This window comes from Seriola dumerili, unplaced genomic scaffold, assembly GCF_002260705.1.
Source record: "Seriola dumerili isolate Sdu_G_001 unplaced genomic scaffold, Sdu_1.0 BDQW01000002.1, whole genome shotgun sequence".
NCBI classification, from domain to species: Eukaryota; Metazoa; Chordata; class Actinopteri; order Carangiformes; family Carangidae; genus Seriola; species Seriola dumerili.
In genome coordinates, this window is record NW_019174257.1 from 7076384 (window position 1) to 7092378 (window position 15995).

The window sequence follows — 15995 nt, forward strand, 5'->3', positions numbered from 1 at the left end:
TGTCTGTCTGTTCGTCTGCGGGCATCTACACCAACACAGTCTAACTTCACATTTTCCCTCTTCACTGAGCAGCCTGTTGTTTTTTAGTTTCTGATGTCTCTGTAGTATGTAAAACAGTGTCAGCCTCTGCAGTGTTGATGTATTAGAGAAATGAAAGCATGTAACTGCACGTGTTGCAATACCTTTATGAAACTTACAATGCAGGTATCCTCCTCCTTTTGAAAATAAAAATCACCTCATGTGTAAATAGGGGGGTACCAACTTAAAGCTTATACATATATATATATATATATGTAGCTTATATATATATATATATATATATATGCTATATGATCATATTATATTTTTTTCACATGGATTATATCCTTTTTTAACTTCTACAATATTTTGCATTTTATGTCTTAGGTTGTCATTTTTTACTCATGTGACTTTCTTTTTATAGGCCTAAATATTATTTGACAATTGCTGAAAAGGGGCTGAGAATTATGCCAATACCTACTTCACTGTAATTGTTGTGCATTTGACAGTACAGAACTTCTTGTAAATCATCTTGTAAATAATTCTAATTCGCTCGACTTCGTATTTTTGATCCCGTGAACTTAGTGTTGTACACCCAGGCATGAGACTAGAGGGCACGAGCCAAGAGGTGACCAGAAGCTCCAGGCTGCAGCCACTTTCACTTTCATTTCCTCTAAAAGGGGCACCGCCTGTGTTTTTCACTTTACTCCCGTCCTACAGCTGCTGTTGCACATCACGTCTACGTGCTGAAGTTGTTATGGAGAAACAAACTGGAGAAAAAAACAGGTAAAATTTCACGAAGCGGAAAATTGAACAGGTGAAGTTTAGTAAAGTGTAGTTTTTACGAAGTATGACAGTTACAAACCTGTGCGGCGATGGTCTTTAGCTGAGTGATATTTCACAAGGCATCGGTTAACTACCATAGCTGCAGTCGCGTTTACAAAGAACTGGGTCAGTAAGATTGTACTTTTTAAAGCCTGCATTTAATGAAGTATCCTACGGAAGCCTAGAATGGCCGTACTTGCAATTATTAAGTTACCTCGACATAAAAAAGGTCGCGTGAGAACAGGTTAATTTATCTCGTTACCTCGAGAGAAAATAGGGCTTTCTCGAAATAACGTGATACTTTATCATATTTTCTCACCACCCAGTGGTGTTTATGGGTGTACATATGTTTCTGCTGTATTTTGCTTACTACCATTTTTTTTTTTTTTTTTAATCTATTGGGTTCTATTACAAACTCTTTCGTTTGGTAGTACCTTATAAACTCTTGGCCTTATTTGTCTTTGGCAAACTCTTTTATTTTTCTCAACAATGCTGCTATTTTTTAGGTCATATCCATAATATTTCAAATGCAAGATCTTCGACCAAGGAAATTCAAGTTAATTCCTGCTCATTTACTTTATCTATTTTCTTCCTGCAATGTATGTGATGGTTTTCCTCATCAGCTTCTTCAGCATTTTCGGACCCCAGCCTCCCACAACTGCAACTACTTCAGCCCAACCCACTATCAGCACAGCAGTGGACATCAAAGATGCTTTCAGCATGTTTACAACTTCAATCAGCTCAACAGACCAAAAAAACCCACTTGCTCTTAAGCTCCCAAGTAAGCTATAGTTCCACACCAAGACAACTGTCAAAGAACAGCTCTGACATGGAAAATGTGCTACAAAAGGTTGGAGGCATTGCCTTACTGTCATAGTTTGGATGTGTTGTTTGGATGCATGGTAAAACACAATAAATCCAGTTTGAAAATAGGATACACAACTGTGTTCCAGTTTCTCAAACAGCAAATGCATGCTTCAAAACCCTTTACACAATTAACAAGATAACATGACTGTGTCTTAATAGAACAGACAGAAATAGAGAAAATTGACATGACACACTACACCAAAATAACACAGTACATCATATTGACCTCTGATATTCTCAGAGTATTTTCCCAACTTAAATTTGCAAACATTTCACAGCTGCATTTCCTACTCTCTCTATTAATTTTGACATACAGTGAGTAACCAACCTGGTGTGTCACTTTACATGTAGCATCATACAAGGGGGAGTCAAAAGTTTAGAACCTTTGCAAATGGTAAATTTCTAAACACTTTAAGGCTGTTTATGGATACCCTACATGTTACGAAATAATTTTCTTTACTTGCATGATGCCTGTTTTCTGACGGTCTGTGGGGTCTGACCAAACCTGTCACAGGGCTCTGTCCAAGAGACTTGCAGAATGTTTTTGTGCGAATAAACTCCAGTGTAGTTTCTGGATATCTGGACATCTGACATCACTGCGTTTTTGCCACTAATCCGAAGACTTTGGAATATACTTTGATAACAAACAGATGCAAAAATGCAAGGCACGTTATAATAGCCAGCTTTTCATGCATTTAGCTTTTTTGAGAGGAGGTGAAACAAAGCAAACAGTGGATACTTCATTAAACCTCATCAACTCTTAACATCTCTTCAGCAGTAAAACATCAGACCAAACAAAAACGGAGAGATGTGGATTCGACAGAAACGTGAGTAAAGCTGTGACATTGAATGAAACAACCTCCACTCCTGTTTATGGACATGAATAATGGTCGTGTTTTATTTCTGTTGGGTTCTGTATACTATATACAGAAAACTTATATACTACTTCTATAATATTTGAAGTGCAAGATCTTTAACTAAAGACATTTAAGTAAATTTCCGCTCCTTTGCTTTATCTATTGTCTTCCTCTGATGTCTGTGATTGTTTTTCCTCATCAGCTCCAGCGGCTTTAGATTTGAAACTGCAGCCCAACCTGATACTGCCACAGCACTGGGCGCCAGTGATGCTCTCGGCAAAGTCAGTTCAACAGAGCAAAGGGCGGCACAACCTTTTACTTTCACAGGTAAGCTACTAAACAGTTCCACACCAAGACAACTGTCAAAGAAATTGTAGCTTCTGGAAATGGACGTGATCACTGTAAATTTTGCCACTTATCTATGGAATCAGAGTACATACATTTACATTTTAACAGCCAGATTTAATATGATACATTTCATGTCAAAGGAGGTACAACATTGCAAATGCTGAATGTTTCATTAAATCTCATCAATTCTTAAACTCTCTTCAGCAGTTCAACGCATGTTGGACTCTCAGTGGAGAGATGTGGAGTGGACAGACGAGTGAGTAAAGCTGTAACAATTAAGTCAAGTTTGCAACTATATTAAGTAGTAGCAGTCACATCAATAGATTTGTGGTAATTTTAAAGAGAAAAGACAACATATTTTAAACATTATCAACAACAAGTGAACATCTTAAATTCCAACCTAGGCAAAAGACGAGCCTGATAAAGTCTGTCAGCTCCTACAGACCGAGCTGTGAGGTTGTGACTCAGGCCAGGGTTCTCCTCCTGGGCCCGGTCAGCTCTGGAAAGTCCAGCTTCATCAGTTCAGTCCAGTCAGTGTTTAATGGAAATGTCACCAACCGGGCCATGGTGGGCTCCTCCACAACCAGCTTCACCAAGAAGGTACGTAAGTGGAGCAGGAGCATTCGCATCACATTACCTGAGAGACATTACTAAAGCTATGGATCCTTTTTTTTTTAGCTGAAATGTATTGTTGTGTTTCTAAAAAAAAAAAAATGGTGATACTGAAAAGAGCGTGGCCTCACAAAGCCCCTGCTTGCTTAAGGAGAGTATTTGAACAATTCGTGCAAGGAAGGAAAAACGCCCACACTCTGCTTTCTCTTTCCTTTCCTTTGTCAGTCATTTCCATGTAAAATAAAAGACAAATTGTGAACAAAGACAAAGCAGTATGCAGGTATATATTTTCATTTATTGGTGAGCAAAATAGTGCCCAAAGCCTGCAGATGTGTCTCTACTCCTTGGACACAATTATCTTCAAGACTAGTTTCATGTTTATTTGTAGAAGAGATCCACTTGTTAATTTTTCTGAAGCTTCTCATGATCTTTGTCAACAAATTGAGTTTTCCCCAGTTGTCTTAAAGGTGGCTGTGACAACTCCACATGTTTAAGATATGTTTTCAGATATATTCACGTCAAGACATGTACACAAAAAGCTACATAAAAGTAGTATTGAAAAGCCAGAGTTTGTTCTTAAGGAGGCAGTGCTGGTACAAACCTCTAATCAGCAGGCAAGTTGTTCCAATGCTTTCAGAGGCATCCATTACATTAACTTTCTTTTTGTTCGTGTCAGCTGCAGTCCTTCAACATCCGTGGTCAGAAGGGAGAAGATCCTACCAGACTGACGCTGTGCGATGTCATGGGTCTGGGGGATGGAGAGATGACCGGACTGACCCTCCATGACATCCTGTCCGTCATTAAAGGCCATGTACCTGAGGGACACAAGGTACAGCAAGGATTGTTAAATGGTTATTTTTTTTGTAACATTGTGTCTGCTCATCTTCATAATTCAGAGTCTTGGTTCAAACAACACGAACTGTTACACCACTCTCTTTATTTGTCTCCCCCAGTTCAGCCCAGATCAGCCTGTGAGATCAGAGACTGTGGGCTATGTGAAGAGGCCAACCCTTAAAGACAGGATCCATTGTGTGGCCTTTGTGGTGGACGCCTCTAAAATCCTGACCTACTCCAAAGGCCTCAGGACCACCTTCCAGCAGCTCCGAGAGCACATCAGTGATCTGGGTGAGCAAAAGACAAACAAGCCAACCAACACAAAATTTTCAGACACAGTGACGTTGAACGGAACAGTTGTCATTCATTCTTGCAGTGAATTGCATTAAGATTTCACTGACAACTGTTCCTGTTGGATTTTGCTGTGGTTAGAACTGCAAAGATCAACTGAACTGAAAGCACTGCTGAAACTGTCAGTAAATTTATTTCTCTGGAATGTAACAATTAAATGCTGCGTCTCTGATAATTGCAGTGAAACCTTAACGACTGTAGTGTATTCTGTCTGTCAGGTGTTCACCAGGTGGCTCTGCTGACCCACGTGGACCAGATTTGTCCAGAAACAGCCAAAGATGTCACTCAGGTTTACAAGAGCTGGATAATTCAGGAGACGGTAGGTTGAAATAAACCGTATGAAGTTTGAAAAATGTTCATGTACTGTAATTGTCCAATTCAGACTCAGAGGCATTTCCTCTAACTTTTCATTATTGTATTGCGTGATAGAGACTCTAACATGCCATATAAACATGCCAATGAGGACACAATGCTTACTTTTCTTAGCACTTAAAATATTACACATTCAGCAATGTAGCATACATGGATAAATAAGTGATGAATGAAAATGTTATGGTTATCTCATAGTGTTTGTGTGTGTGTGTGTGTGTGTTTGTAGATGGATAGAGCTGGAGCTCTGTTGGGTATGTCCACCTCCTACATCGTCCCTGTGAAGAACTACTCCTCAGAGCTGGACCTGGACGTGAACACCGATGTGCTACTTCTTAGTGCTGTCGACCACATCCTGCAGTATGCTGATCTGTATTACCAGGACAATACACCACAGTGTACAGGGTCAATGACATACAAAGACATTGACATCTGAGCTTATTATACCTTTCAGTTAATATTAAGAAATTGGTCATTGGTCAACATGTTCATAACGTATTAATACGTTTATTATATTATACGTTTAACATATCATTCAAATGTGAACACCACATGTTTCTTGTTTATATTGTAGATTTGTTGTCTTTAATGGACAAATGTTTCTATCCATCCCTGTTTTATATACCGTATATATGTATATATATTGACATTATGAGATGCTAATTTCTATTTCTCATGTTTTTTTGTTGTTTTTACAAAATTGTAACAGACAAAATTGTATAATTCAGAATAAAAACAGGCGTGTGTAATATTATATTGATGAATATTATATTGTATGAAGGGCACTGGGCTTCATGCATCAACCATTCATAAAAACATAATTGTTCTTGAGTGTGGTAACTGCAGTTACCAATTTTATTGTTTGTAATATTTTCTCGTACAGTTGGTAGAAAGGAAATTTAATAGTGGTCCAGACCTGTCATACTTCTCATGAACAGAGCCTAATTCCTTCAGTCAGAGTCAGAATACCTTTCAATTGAATACATGACTGTCACATCTCTTGACCGTCTCCTATCTAATTCATTGGCCACTTACACATTATAGCATTTACTGTAACTTCTTTTCAAACTTGTCACAACACTGCTCTGTTGACATAATGTTGGCAACTGACACTGCTAGGCCTACATGTCATTTGTTGATTTTCGTCTCGAAACTGCGCACTATAAAGTTTTAGTTTTGTGAAGAAACTTGCCCACAGGGAGCTGAACATGGTGCCGAATCCAAATGTGACTACTGGTAAGAATTATGAGCCTCACAGAAAAAAAAAAGAGAGAAAGTGGAATTTGGAGGATCTAAATTTAGCACACATAAAACAGGAGAGGTTTCACATTGTTTTTCATAAACAGCAACACATTTCTTTTTTTCAGACACAAACCAGCTTTATTTTGAAGGAATAATCATTCTAGTCTGCAGACTTCCAGTTTCATTTCTGCCAGATCCAGACCATGAGCAGTTTGGTACAAACCTTGAACAAACACCTGTCTAACTAATCGTTGGTCACCTTCCTTTAATCTTGTAGAGAGAGAAGAAGTAAGAACATTGACTGTAAATAAGGGTAAGAATAGAAAAGTTATAGCCAGTGGGATTTTGAATGTTTTCTCTATTTTTGCGACTGAATGTATATATGTTTCGAGTTAATCTCTGTGTAATTCACCCTGATTTTAACCTGGACTAAGAATACGAAACCGAAAAAATCTGTCAATTCACTGACTTAATCCGGTATGTAATTGATTACAGATTAAATTGATTCTAAAAGAAATTGGCAGCCAGTGCAAAGATGTTAAAACTGGGTTTATGTGGGAAAATTAGGTCATATAAGTATTCTGGCTGTATAGTCAGCAATAATGTAGGTGTGGAAAACACTCCTTCATTTCTTTATCAGTGAGAGAGGACTGGAGATATCGTTCTGCCTCAAACTGTGGCAAAACTTTCTCACACAATCAAGTGTTTGATACAAAATGTTAATTTTAGCATGTTTCAACAAATGGCAAGATGAGAATTAGAGGAGGGACCTGAAGTAAATTACTAAAGAAGAATTTTATTTTATGCATTGCGTCATTCAAATTTAGACACAAGCAAAGAATGTCAAGTATTTTAGAAAGAACAATTAAGTATTAATATATCACTTGTGTGATAGAATACTACACATGGGGACTTTAATCTTTGATACTCTTGAAATGTCAAGATGACAGCAGCTAGTGGGCTAATTGATGTCTGCATGTTTTTGACACAATTGCAACAGTCACAACGTTCATATAGGATTATGAAGTAATTTCATGTTTCGTCTGACCCATCCAGCTCCAGTCCAGAGATATGTGAAGAGGATTATTAACTCGGATTTTATTTATTTATTTACTGGAATTAATTTTTTCTAAGTTTTATTATTGGTTTGATTGGTATTCATTTCTTATGACAACTAACAACTAACAATCTTTTCACTAGATGAAACAATTCTTTATCTTTTCTTGTTTCTACAGGAAGAGGAAGGAGCTGATCGACAGTATTAAGATCTACAAACCCACAGTCAGCTCTGTGTCCCAGGTTCGGGTTTTGCTCATTGGAGCAGTTGGAGCTGGAAAGTCCAGCTTCTTCAATTCTATCAACTCTGTATTCAGAGGCCACGTCACCAGCCAGGCCATCGCTGGCTGCTCTACCACCAGCCTCACCACACAGGTTAGTTTCTGCCTCTGATGTTACATATGTGGCGATTGATTTCAAAATGAAAATCCTGCTTCATCCGCATTTTGTGTTTTATTGCTCCATCACTTTGTACCCAACAGTTTCGCAGCTACTCTTTGAAAGCTGGGCGTGAAGGAAAACCTCTGTTACATATTTAAAACTTGAATATGAAGCTGTGCTGAGGAGAGGAAGTAACAAAATTAATTGATGAAAATGGAGGAAAATGCATGTGAATTGAACAATTGAGTGTTTTGATTATTTTAAAGCCGCTTTGATTGAAACAGCCTTCATATGATGAAAAGTCAAACATGGGCTTGTTTGAAGGATGTTTAGTTTTAAATTAAATTATCACTTAAATCCATGTTTCATAACTTCAAAATACAGCTCTAAAAATAATAATTTATTTCTTAATGTTCATCATGTAAAAAGAATTAAACTTCAGTTTGATGATATTTCATTAAAATTGGTTAATATTATTTGTAAATCTGTTTCAACATTGAGCCCAGTTTTTGAGAGACCACCTTCACTTTATTATGTAGATGACATATTGATGGATATCAGCAACCCAGTTTTTTTGTATGTAAAAGAATATGGAGAACTTAAAGGTTATCATATTAACCAATCAAAGTCTGAAGCAATAATGTTGATGGGGCATTGGCTAGCACAACTAGCAGGAAAATTCAACCAACCAGGGGTTCAGAGGAACTATCATAATTTCTGACACATCACAGGTGGAAAACTGATGGGTAAAAACTGACCTTACAAGATGGGAAGTCTTCCCCTTATCCCTAATAGGGTGAGTGGAAACAATACAAATGTTATATAAATATTACAGAAAAATAGAATACAACAATCAGGCATTGTTACTTAGAGTCTGTCTTCTAATTGCCAAGAAGATAATCACAGTCTGCTGGCTGAGGCCACAGCCGCCCTCTGGTAGCACAATGGAGGGAGATGGTGAAGGATGTTTACTACATGGAAAACATATTCTTGATTAAATGGTTCCCAATTATTCTCATGTGGAATTTTTTTCCCCTTTTAAATGTGAACATACGTTTCTCTTTTATAATGTAGATTTGTCCATTTTCTCTGTGTTCACGCACAAATGTCACTAGTCATCCCTTTGGTTGGAGAATGAAACTATACATAGACACTATCAGGACGCCAAAACCCATGGACTGCCCCCTAAGCTATTTACACCTGTATTTACCTCTGAACAAGTGACTGTACTGATTTTTTTTTTTTTTTACAAAATTAGACAACATAAGTTGTTTCTTTGTGTGAATGGCCTCATGGAACAACAATTCATAAAAACAGAGTTGTAGAGTGTGAAATAAACTTGTCCACAGGGGGGTGAACGGTCCAGATGGGGCTGAGAACACTCCTACGAATTATGAGCCTCACAGAACCCTGCTTTGTTTTCAGGCTATAATTATTCTAGTCTGCAGACTTTCAGTTTCATTTCTGCCACATCCGGACCATCAGTGGGTACACACCCTGTGAAAACATCTGCCTACAGTTACTAAACTATCGTGAAGAAGAGAATCTAAAAGAGAGAGAAGCAGGTAAGATGGAAAATATTGAAGGGTGGCATATTTCTTTAATGTAAAATTATACTCAGTGGGATTTTTTAATGTTTTCTTTACTTTTGTGTATGAAAGTGTGGCACGGTGTGGTTCAAGTTAACCTATACTTTTTAACTTGACTGAGGGAGAATTACAAAGATTAAACCAACAACTCAGTTCACTGATTTAATCCAGTATGTAATTGATCAGAGTTTAAAATGATTTTAAAAGACATTGACAACCAATGCAAAGATGTTAAAACTGGATTGTTGTGGGGGAAAAAAAGGTCTGCAGTCGGTAAATTTGTTTTCTTTGTCAGTGTGAGAGGTCTGGAGTTATTGTTCAGCCTCAAATCTTTCTCACACAATCCAGTGTTTAAAAGCAATTGTTTATTCAATCATGTTTCAAGAATTGCAGAGAAAAAAAATAAAAGAAATAGACGAGATACTTTAAGTAAATTACAAGAGCACCATTATTTAATGCATTTTGTTACACAAGATTGGACATTTTACACTTGTAAAGAATATCACTTATTTTAAATAGGAAATCAAATGAACTTTTTTGATTTCAAAATCTTCAAGTATAAACCTTTAAGGCACATTTCAATGATTAAACAAAATGTATCTGTGTTGACACAGTACTGAGACAAAAAAAGAAAAGAAAAAAGAAACAAAACAAAAGCAAATAATTGAAAAAGAAGTGTGAGGGTGTTATTCAAGTAACATAAGCAAATCCAATGAATAAAAACATTTTTGGATGTTTCTGTGCATTATCCATTGAATTCACTCCTCCATCTGTTGATATGGCACTTGACCTTTAAATATTTACATCTATGGATAACATGCTTACCTAAGATGATCAAATTGTTTATCAGAAAATCCTAATTCTGCTCCTTCAATAGTACTCCACCCTTAACCAACATCATATTTAGTGGGTGCAGCAATATCTCTTTAAATTGCAGCCAGCTTTGAAATGAGAATTATTAAACAGGGTCACACTAGAAATCCATGTGTGTTGTTGTTTCAATCAAATGGTTTTAGAAAAGATTGGATAGGATAGCCCTGAGGTTTGAAGAGTGAAGGTGTGGTGATGATGAAATAGGACAGGAATGGAGGATAGAGGGCTTATGCCGTGGTGTAGGGTGTGGCATGGAAGAGCTGATCCAGGAACTTGTGTTTGAACTGGGGTCTGAATTAAGATGAATGGAGAGTGGTGGATGAAGCAGGCAGCTGGGCAGGTGAACAAGTTTTTTGGTCTGGCTCTGGAGTCCTGAGGGACACAGAAGAATCAGGCATTTCATGTTGAGCCTGATTTTCCACTTTGATTGCTGGTGGTCAAAGTTGTCATTGGCGAATGCAAGCTGGCTAGTGTTATGTGATGGCTCATTTCGAAAAACAGAGGGTTGCCATCTTGAAATGAAAGGATTGCTAGGTCTTACTTGAAAGCTGTCATTTACAGAGGGCTGACATGTTGAGGGGCTAGCATTAATGGCTGCTCGAGCTGGGGAGTCAGTAAGTGGATGGTTTTTACCTTAGTGTGGGTCGAAATGAGACTCAACATATTCACTCCTAAATAAATAATAAAACGTTTTTAATTACAAAAGAAATAAAGACTTCTTCATTTAAATAATGTTCTTAACATTAATTCAAGTACACAGGTTGTACAGTGTAGAAAACATGTAGATACATTCAGCTGGCTTCCTCAAATGAATAACAGGAAGTAGCCTTTGCAAACTAGGAAGAACTTAAGCATGCAAACACTTATCAAAAGTCTATCCAATATTATGCCTAAAAGGCAACACAAGGTGAATGAACAGAGTTTATCCAAACTAGATTTCTAGATATCCTACATTTTAATGCATTTGTGTTTCTCTTTCTACTTAGACACCAAAGTGAGCAAACATCAAAGTTTCATTGAGCATCCTCTACACACATCAGCAGACCAACTGTCGACCATGAACTCAATGCTAACCAGAAACCAGCAGAGAACAATCTGCTCCCAGCTGGGAAGAGTCAAACTACAGCTGCTGTACAAAGCCAGCATCCATGGTTTCACTGGTGCAGCCTTCCACCAACGATGTGACAACCACAGTCCCACAGTGTCTGTGGGCTTTAACGCCTCAGGTTATGTGTTTGGAGGATACACCACACAACCTTTCAGTCAGTCTGGTCAGTATGTGTGGGATGACCAGGCCTTTCTTTTCACCTTCAGTGGAGAAAAGCTGCTCAAATATCCAGTCACAGGCCCTGCTAATGCAGTGAGAATGATAGCTAACTCTGGTCCATATTTTGGAGAAGCAATGGTTCTTGTCAATGGAAGCCAAGCAGTAGTGCATAGCAATCCAGGAAACCACTACACCTTCAATGCTGCAGAAATGCATGGCAACGACCTCAACCTGACTGAGTGTGAGGTCTATGAAGTGGAAGGTGAGTTCTCTATAAACTACCAAATATTCATGCTTTATTGTGGTAGTGGTTAGTGCTATATTTCTGCTGTAGTTCACCTCCAATATTTTTGCTTCAAACTATGCAAACTAGATTTAATACATTGTGGACTGACATGCATTGAGTCAGATGTTTGACTGCTTTTCAATTTAAATTTCTTAATAAAAAAACTTCTAAAAACTTCTAATGTGAAGAAAATGCAGATTACCTTCCCTTTAACAAAAAGAAAAAATACATATCCCTTTTCCTTTTCATGACCTCTATGCCAATCATTTTTGTACAGTCCCTTAATGTGATATGGGATGGATGACAGAAATGGGAAAGAGTCCCGTGTTAACAGCTTGCAATTGTTCACACAAGACAGTTGCATGAATACAGAGCTGGTCATGTGAGAATTACAATACAGTGCATTGACAATATAACACAATATCCTTTAAATTGGACCACTTCCATGGCACTTTGGAGCTCACATATTATTAAGTGCCAAGTTGGATATACTGAAACTTTTTACAACTAATTACAACTTGGACATTGACATGAGTACTGTTCACAATTGGGGAAACTAATTTTCGATATGACATGAATGCTGCATTAGGCCTCCCAGCACTATGTAGGCTTAGAGGTCATCTGGGATCTTAATACAGTATTTCATCTGCATAAATCAATCCACACCACAGGTAATAAAAAGGATTATTATCAAATCATGAATTATGGCATCTGATATTAATGATACTATGTTTTGTCATGTACAAGTGTCATGTACAATCATCACAAATAAAAACAAGTTGTTTCTTATCAAATCCAAAAATTAAAAGTTGTTTTTGCTCTACAACAGAAACCACAGAACTTGAGAGGCCATGGAGGACTATAATCTGGGAATCTGAGTAAGAGCTACCATCCTACACATAATACTATTAACATGCTTTACATCATACTATATACATTATGACACAAACTGATGATCAGGAAAATCAGTACAGCGTTAACAGTGTAATTAAAAGTGTTGATCATTTGGATGTAATTATGAATGTGTTCCACATGCCGTGACATGCAGCACTTCTATGCTTTACTAGGCATATTATACCAGCATTTTACATTATGATGGACTCAGTGTCTCTGCAAAATATTATGTAATGAAATTGTTTGCCATGCTTACTGTGCTATACTGTTTTTAACTGTAAAATTCTCAACAAATTGTCATAAACGTATCCACAACCATGAGTGCTACCATCATGGAGGTCAACTGGCTGTGCACAAACATCTCTGGAACCACGGGGCTGAAAACAACTAACAATCTTTTCACTAGATGAAAAAGTTCTTTATCTTTTCTTGTTTCTACAGGAAGAGGAAGGAGCTGATCGACAGTATTAAGATCTACAAACCCACAGTCAGCTCTGTGTCCCAGATACGGGTTTTGCTCATTGGAGCAGTTGGAGCTGGAAAGTCCAGCTTCTTCAATTCTATCAACTCTGTATTCAGAGGCCACGTCACCAGCCAGGCCATCGCTGGCTGCTCTACCACCAGCCTCACCACACAGGTTAGTTTCTGCCTTTAATGATTTTACATATGTGGTGATTGATTTGCCCTGTCTGCAGTTTGTGACTTGTTGCTCCATCACTTTGTACCCAACAGTTTCGCAGCTACTCTTTGAAAGCTGGCCGTGAAGGAAAACCTCTGCCAATCGTCTTGTGCGATACCATGGGATTGGAGGAAAGCACAGGGGCGGGGCTTGATATAGATGACATCAGCAGCATCCTGAAGGGTCATCTGCCAGACCGTTACCAGGTACAGTTTTTTGTTACATCAAGCAGGACATTGAATGTATGAGCCATTGATTTGGCTGATAACTCAAACTGCCGCTGTCTTTCCTTTCAACTGTGTGACACAGTTCAATCCCTCTGCTCCTCTGCATTTCGAGGCCCTCGGCTATCATAAGTCTCCAGGGCTCAAGGATAGGATCCACTGTGTGGCTTATGTCATTGATGCCTGTAAGATCTCCATCATGCCAACAAAGCTGGAGGAAAAGCTGGATGCTATCCGCAGAAAGGTCAACTTAATGGGTCAGTAAAAATGAGTCCAATGTCATAATAATGAATGGATGTATACAGTCTTAATATCAGTATGAGTCAGTCAGTCAGTATGTGCTCTCTCAATCTCAGCATAGCAAAATAAAAATAGAACAACAAGTCAATACCTAGTTTTGGGTTGTTACAGTATCTTCAGAGGATTGTGTCCGGATGGAGCTTGGGGTGGGGCAGAAGCTACACGTGTCACTCCAACCACCACAGAACAAAAGCTCAAAGTATCGTACAGCAAGAAAGCTCTAAATGTTCTGAGATTCTGGCTATGAATAAATGAAGGGATCTTGTAGAAGACTGGAGTAGCTGATTCCCTTTGCACTGAAAGGAGTTAGTTCAGGGGCACTTCTACCTCAAGTTATTATCTGCAACATTAGTTTAACTTTTCACAACATAAAAGATTCCACATCACAGCTGGTGTCTGACTCTGTCTAATGGAGATGTGGGTGAAGTTATTATTGTCACTCCCCAGTCTGTGTTGTTCTAGGGGAGTAACAGAACCTAGGCACAATATATTCACTCTGTACATTCAAATAATAATATGATCTGGTCCTAAAAAAGAAATGTGCAAACACCAAAATTGGACCGTTTTTTGATTTTGGTTTGAATTCTTGTTTTCTCGTCTCACTACAGCAACTTTGAAATGTTCTTTCTGCTCTGGTGTTTCCAGGGATCCCTCAGCTGGTCCTGCTCACTAAAGTAGATGAAGCCTGCCCTTTGGTGTCAACGGATGTGAGAAATGTTTACAAGAGTGGCTACATTAAGGAAGTGGTGAGGATTTTAGATATATTTTCCTTAGTTTAGGTTATCTAATTCTGTTGTCTTCCTCTGTAAAGATGCATATTCAACTATCTACGTGACTGGTGTAGGGTTCATCAACTCTTTTGGTTGATGGGGAGTTTCTTGGCAAATCCTTCTCACCATTGTGCCACATGAGAAACTTTAAGACCTGAGGTTATACAGCTAGTTAGAGAATAATCATGAACAATAAACATTTGTAGCTTTCACAGCTCTCATCATCATGAACAACCTAGAGTGTATAAATTCCTCTAACAGAACTGAAGAAGCAGGTTGTCAAACCAATATTCAATATTTATTTATCATGTGACTTTTGGTTAAAAGTTTTATTTGGCTTGCAATGGGTAGCCATAATCAAAACAAACTAATATACCTGTCCAACACCCCCACTGTCGAAAAGATACTTACAAACAAAATGAAGCTGTGATTGCACAAAAGTTGGCACAGTTCTCTGTGGTCTCAACTACCCTCACCTGAATGTTTTTGTGATCCAGATGCAGGAGGTCAGTGCTCGGCTCGGAGTGCCAATGTCTTGTGTTGTTCCTGTGAAGAACTACAGCGAGGACTTGGAGTTGGACCCGAACTGCGACATCCTGCTGCTCAGTGCCGTCATCCAAATGCTTCGCTTCGCAGATAATTACTTCGATGAGATCAATGACCAGTTCAGCAAAGTTGAATGTAAATAATAAGAAGTATTTGTACAGTGGATATAATAACCTGAGGAACATAATAAAATGTCCCTCACAGTGATCTATCCATTTACCAGCAGATGACCCATATTTGTTGTATGTTTCTCAAGCAAAGCGAAGCTGACCTCAAGTCAAAAGCCTGTAGACCGATCTATTGCTGGACCAAAATGTACCAGGTCTATACTGGTACATACTGCCTCCAGGAAATAGCTGCATGCTTGCTCTCTCAAGTCAGACACTGACTAATGCTCTCGCCTTCTCTCTGCGCTTGAGGCCTGAAAGATGCGCAACATTTACAAATACGTTACATTATTAAGTCAGTCCAGACCCTGTTCTTTTCTTTTTTTCCTTTTTTTTTAAAATCAAACTTTGTAATATGTCTTTTTCTCTACAGTATTTGATGTATTTTTCCTATCAGGAAACAACTTCCCATGTTTGTACCGGCAGATATAATCACATCTATTATTGTGTTGCATGTTGTGTTACCATGGAGAATTCTTTGAAACCTAAAACATTTGAAATGTGTATGTTTAAAAGAGAATATAAAATCTGAACTCCTGTTTAAATGTATTGTTCCTGAGAATGAATAATTCCACTCAGTTTTAGTTCAGTCAAAGATCGCATGTTTAACTGGTTGGACTTTGTAACTGTCACATGTGGC

The 15995-nt window shown here is 38.2% G+C and overlaps 2 protein-coding genes across 4 annotated transcripts; both read left to right on the forward strand.

Moving 5' to 3' along the window:
• The first annotated feature begins 703 nt into the window (after positions 1–703).
• LOC111234512 (interferon-induced protein 44-like) lies at positions 704–5871 on the forward strand. Of its 3 annotated transcripts, none has more exons than XM_022764537.1 (10): positions 704–804; positions 1467–1624; positions 2486–2537; positions 2770–2894; positions 3123–3171; positions 3320–3515; positions 4204–4356; positions 4481–4652; positions 4931–5031; positions 5311–5871. In XM_022764537.1, exons 1-10 carry the CDS (start codon positions 776–778, stop codon positions 5515–5517), a joined length of 1242 nt encoding a protein of 413 aa, XP_022620258.1. In that variant the 5' UTR covers positions 704–775; the 3' UTR covers positions 5518–5871. The 3 variants fall into 3 exon arrangements, with proteins under 3 accessions (XP_022620258.1, XP_022619530.1, XP_022618721.1); XM_022763809.1 differs by having other exon boundaries at positions 2489–2537; positions 3120–3171; positions 5311–5870; XM_022763000.1 differs by having other exon boundaries at positions 3120–3171; positions 5311–5869.
• Positions 5872–8526: 2655 nt separating this feature from the next.
• Positions 8527–15900, forward strand: LOC111235598 (interferon-induced protein 44-like). The gene is made up of 9 exons (XM_022764142.1): positions 8527–8556; positions 9202–9325; positions 11209–11751; positions 12605–12653; positions 13111–13306; positions 13402–13554; positions 13658–13829; positions 14518–14618; positions 15140–15900. Exons 1-9 carry the CDS (start codon positions 8527–8529, stop codon positions 15329–15331), a joined length of 1560 nt encoding a protein of 519 aa, XP_022619863.1. The 3' UTR covers positions 15332–15900.
• Positions 15901–15995: the final 95 nt, after the last annotated feature.

What these genes read in the sequence shown, in the direction of transcription:
- LOC111235598 (XM_022764142.1), top strand. Translation starts at nt 8,527, where the DNA reads ATGGGAAGTCTTCCCCTTATCCCTAATAGG. An exon ending in CCACCAGCCTCACCACACAG is followed by an intron (nt 13,307 to 13,401) that starts GTTAGTTTCTGC and finishes TGTACCCAACAG; the next exon opens with TTTCGCAGCTACTCTTTGAA. An exon ending in GTGGCTACATTAAGGAAGTG is followed by an intron (nt 14,619 to 15,139) that starts GTGAGGATTTTA and finishes TTTGTGATCCAG; the next exon opens with ATGCAGGAGGTCAGTGCTCG.
- LOC111234512 (XM_022763000.1), top strand. Translation starts at nt 776, where the DNA reads ATGGAGAAACAAACTGGAGAAAAAAACAG. An exon ending in ATGTACCTGAGGGACACAAG is followed by an intron (nt 4,357 to 4,480) that starts GTACAGCAAGGA and finishes TGTCTCCCCCAG; the next exon opens with TTCAGCCCAGATCAGCCTGT. An exon ending in AGAGCACATCAGTGATCTGG is followed by an intron (nt 4,653 to 4,930) that starts GTGAGCAAAAGA and finishes TCTGTCTGTCAG; the next exon opens with GTGTTCACCAGGTGGCTCTG.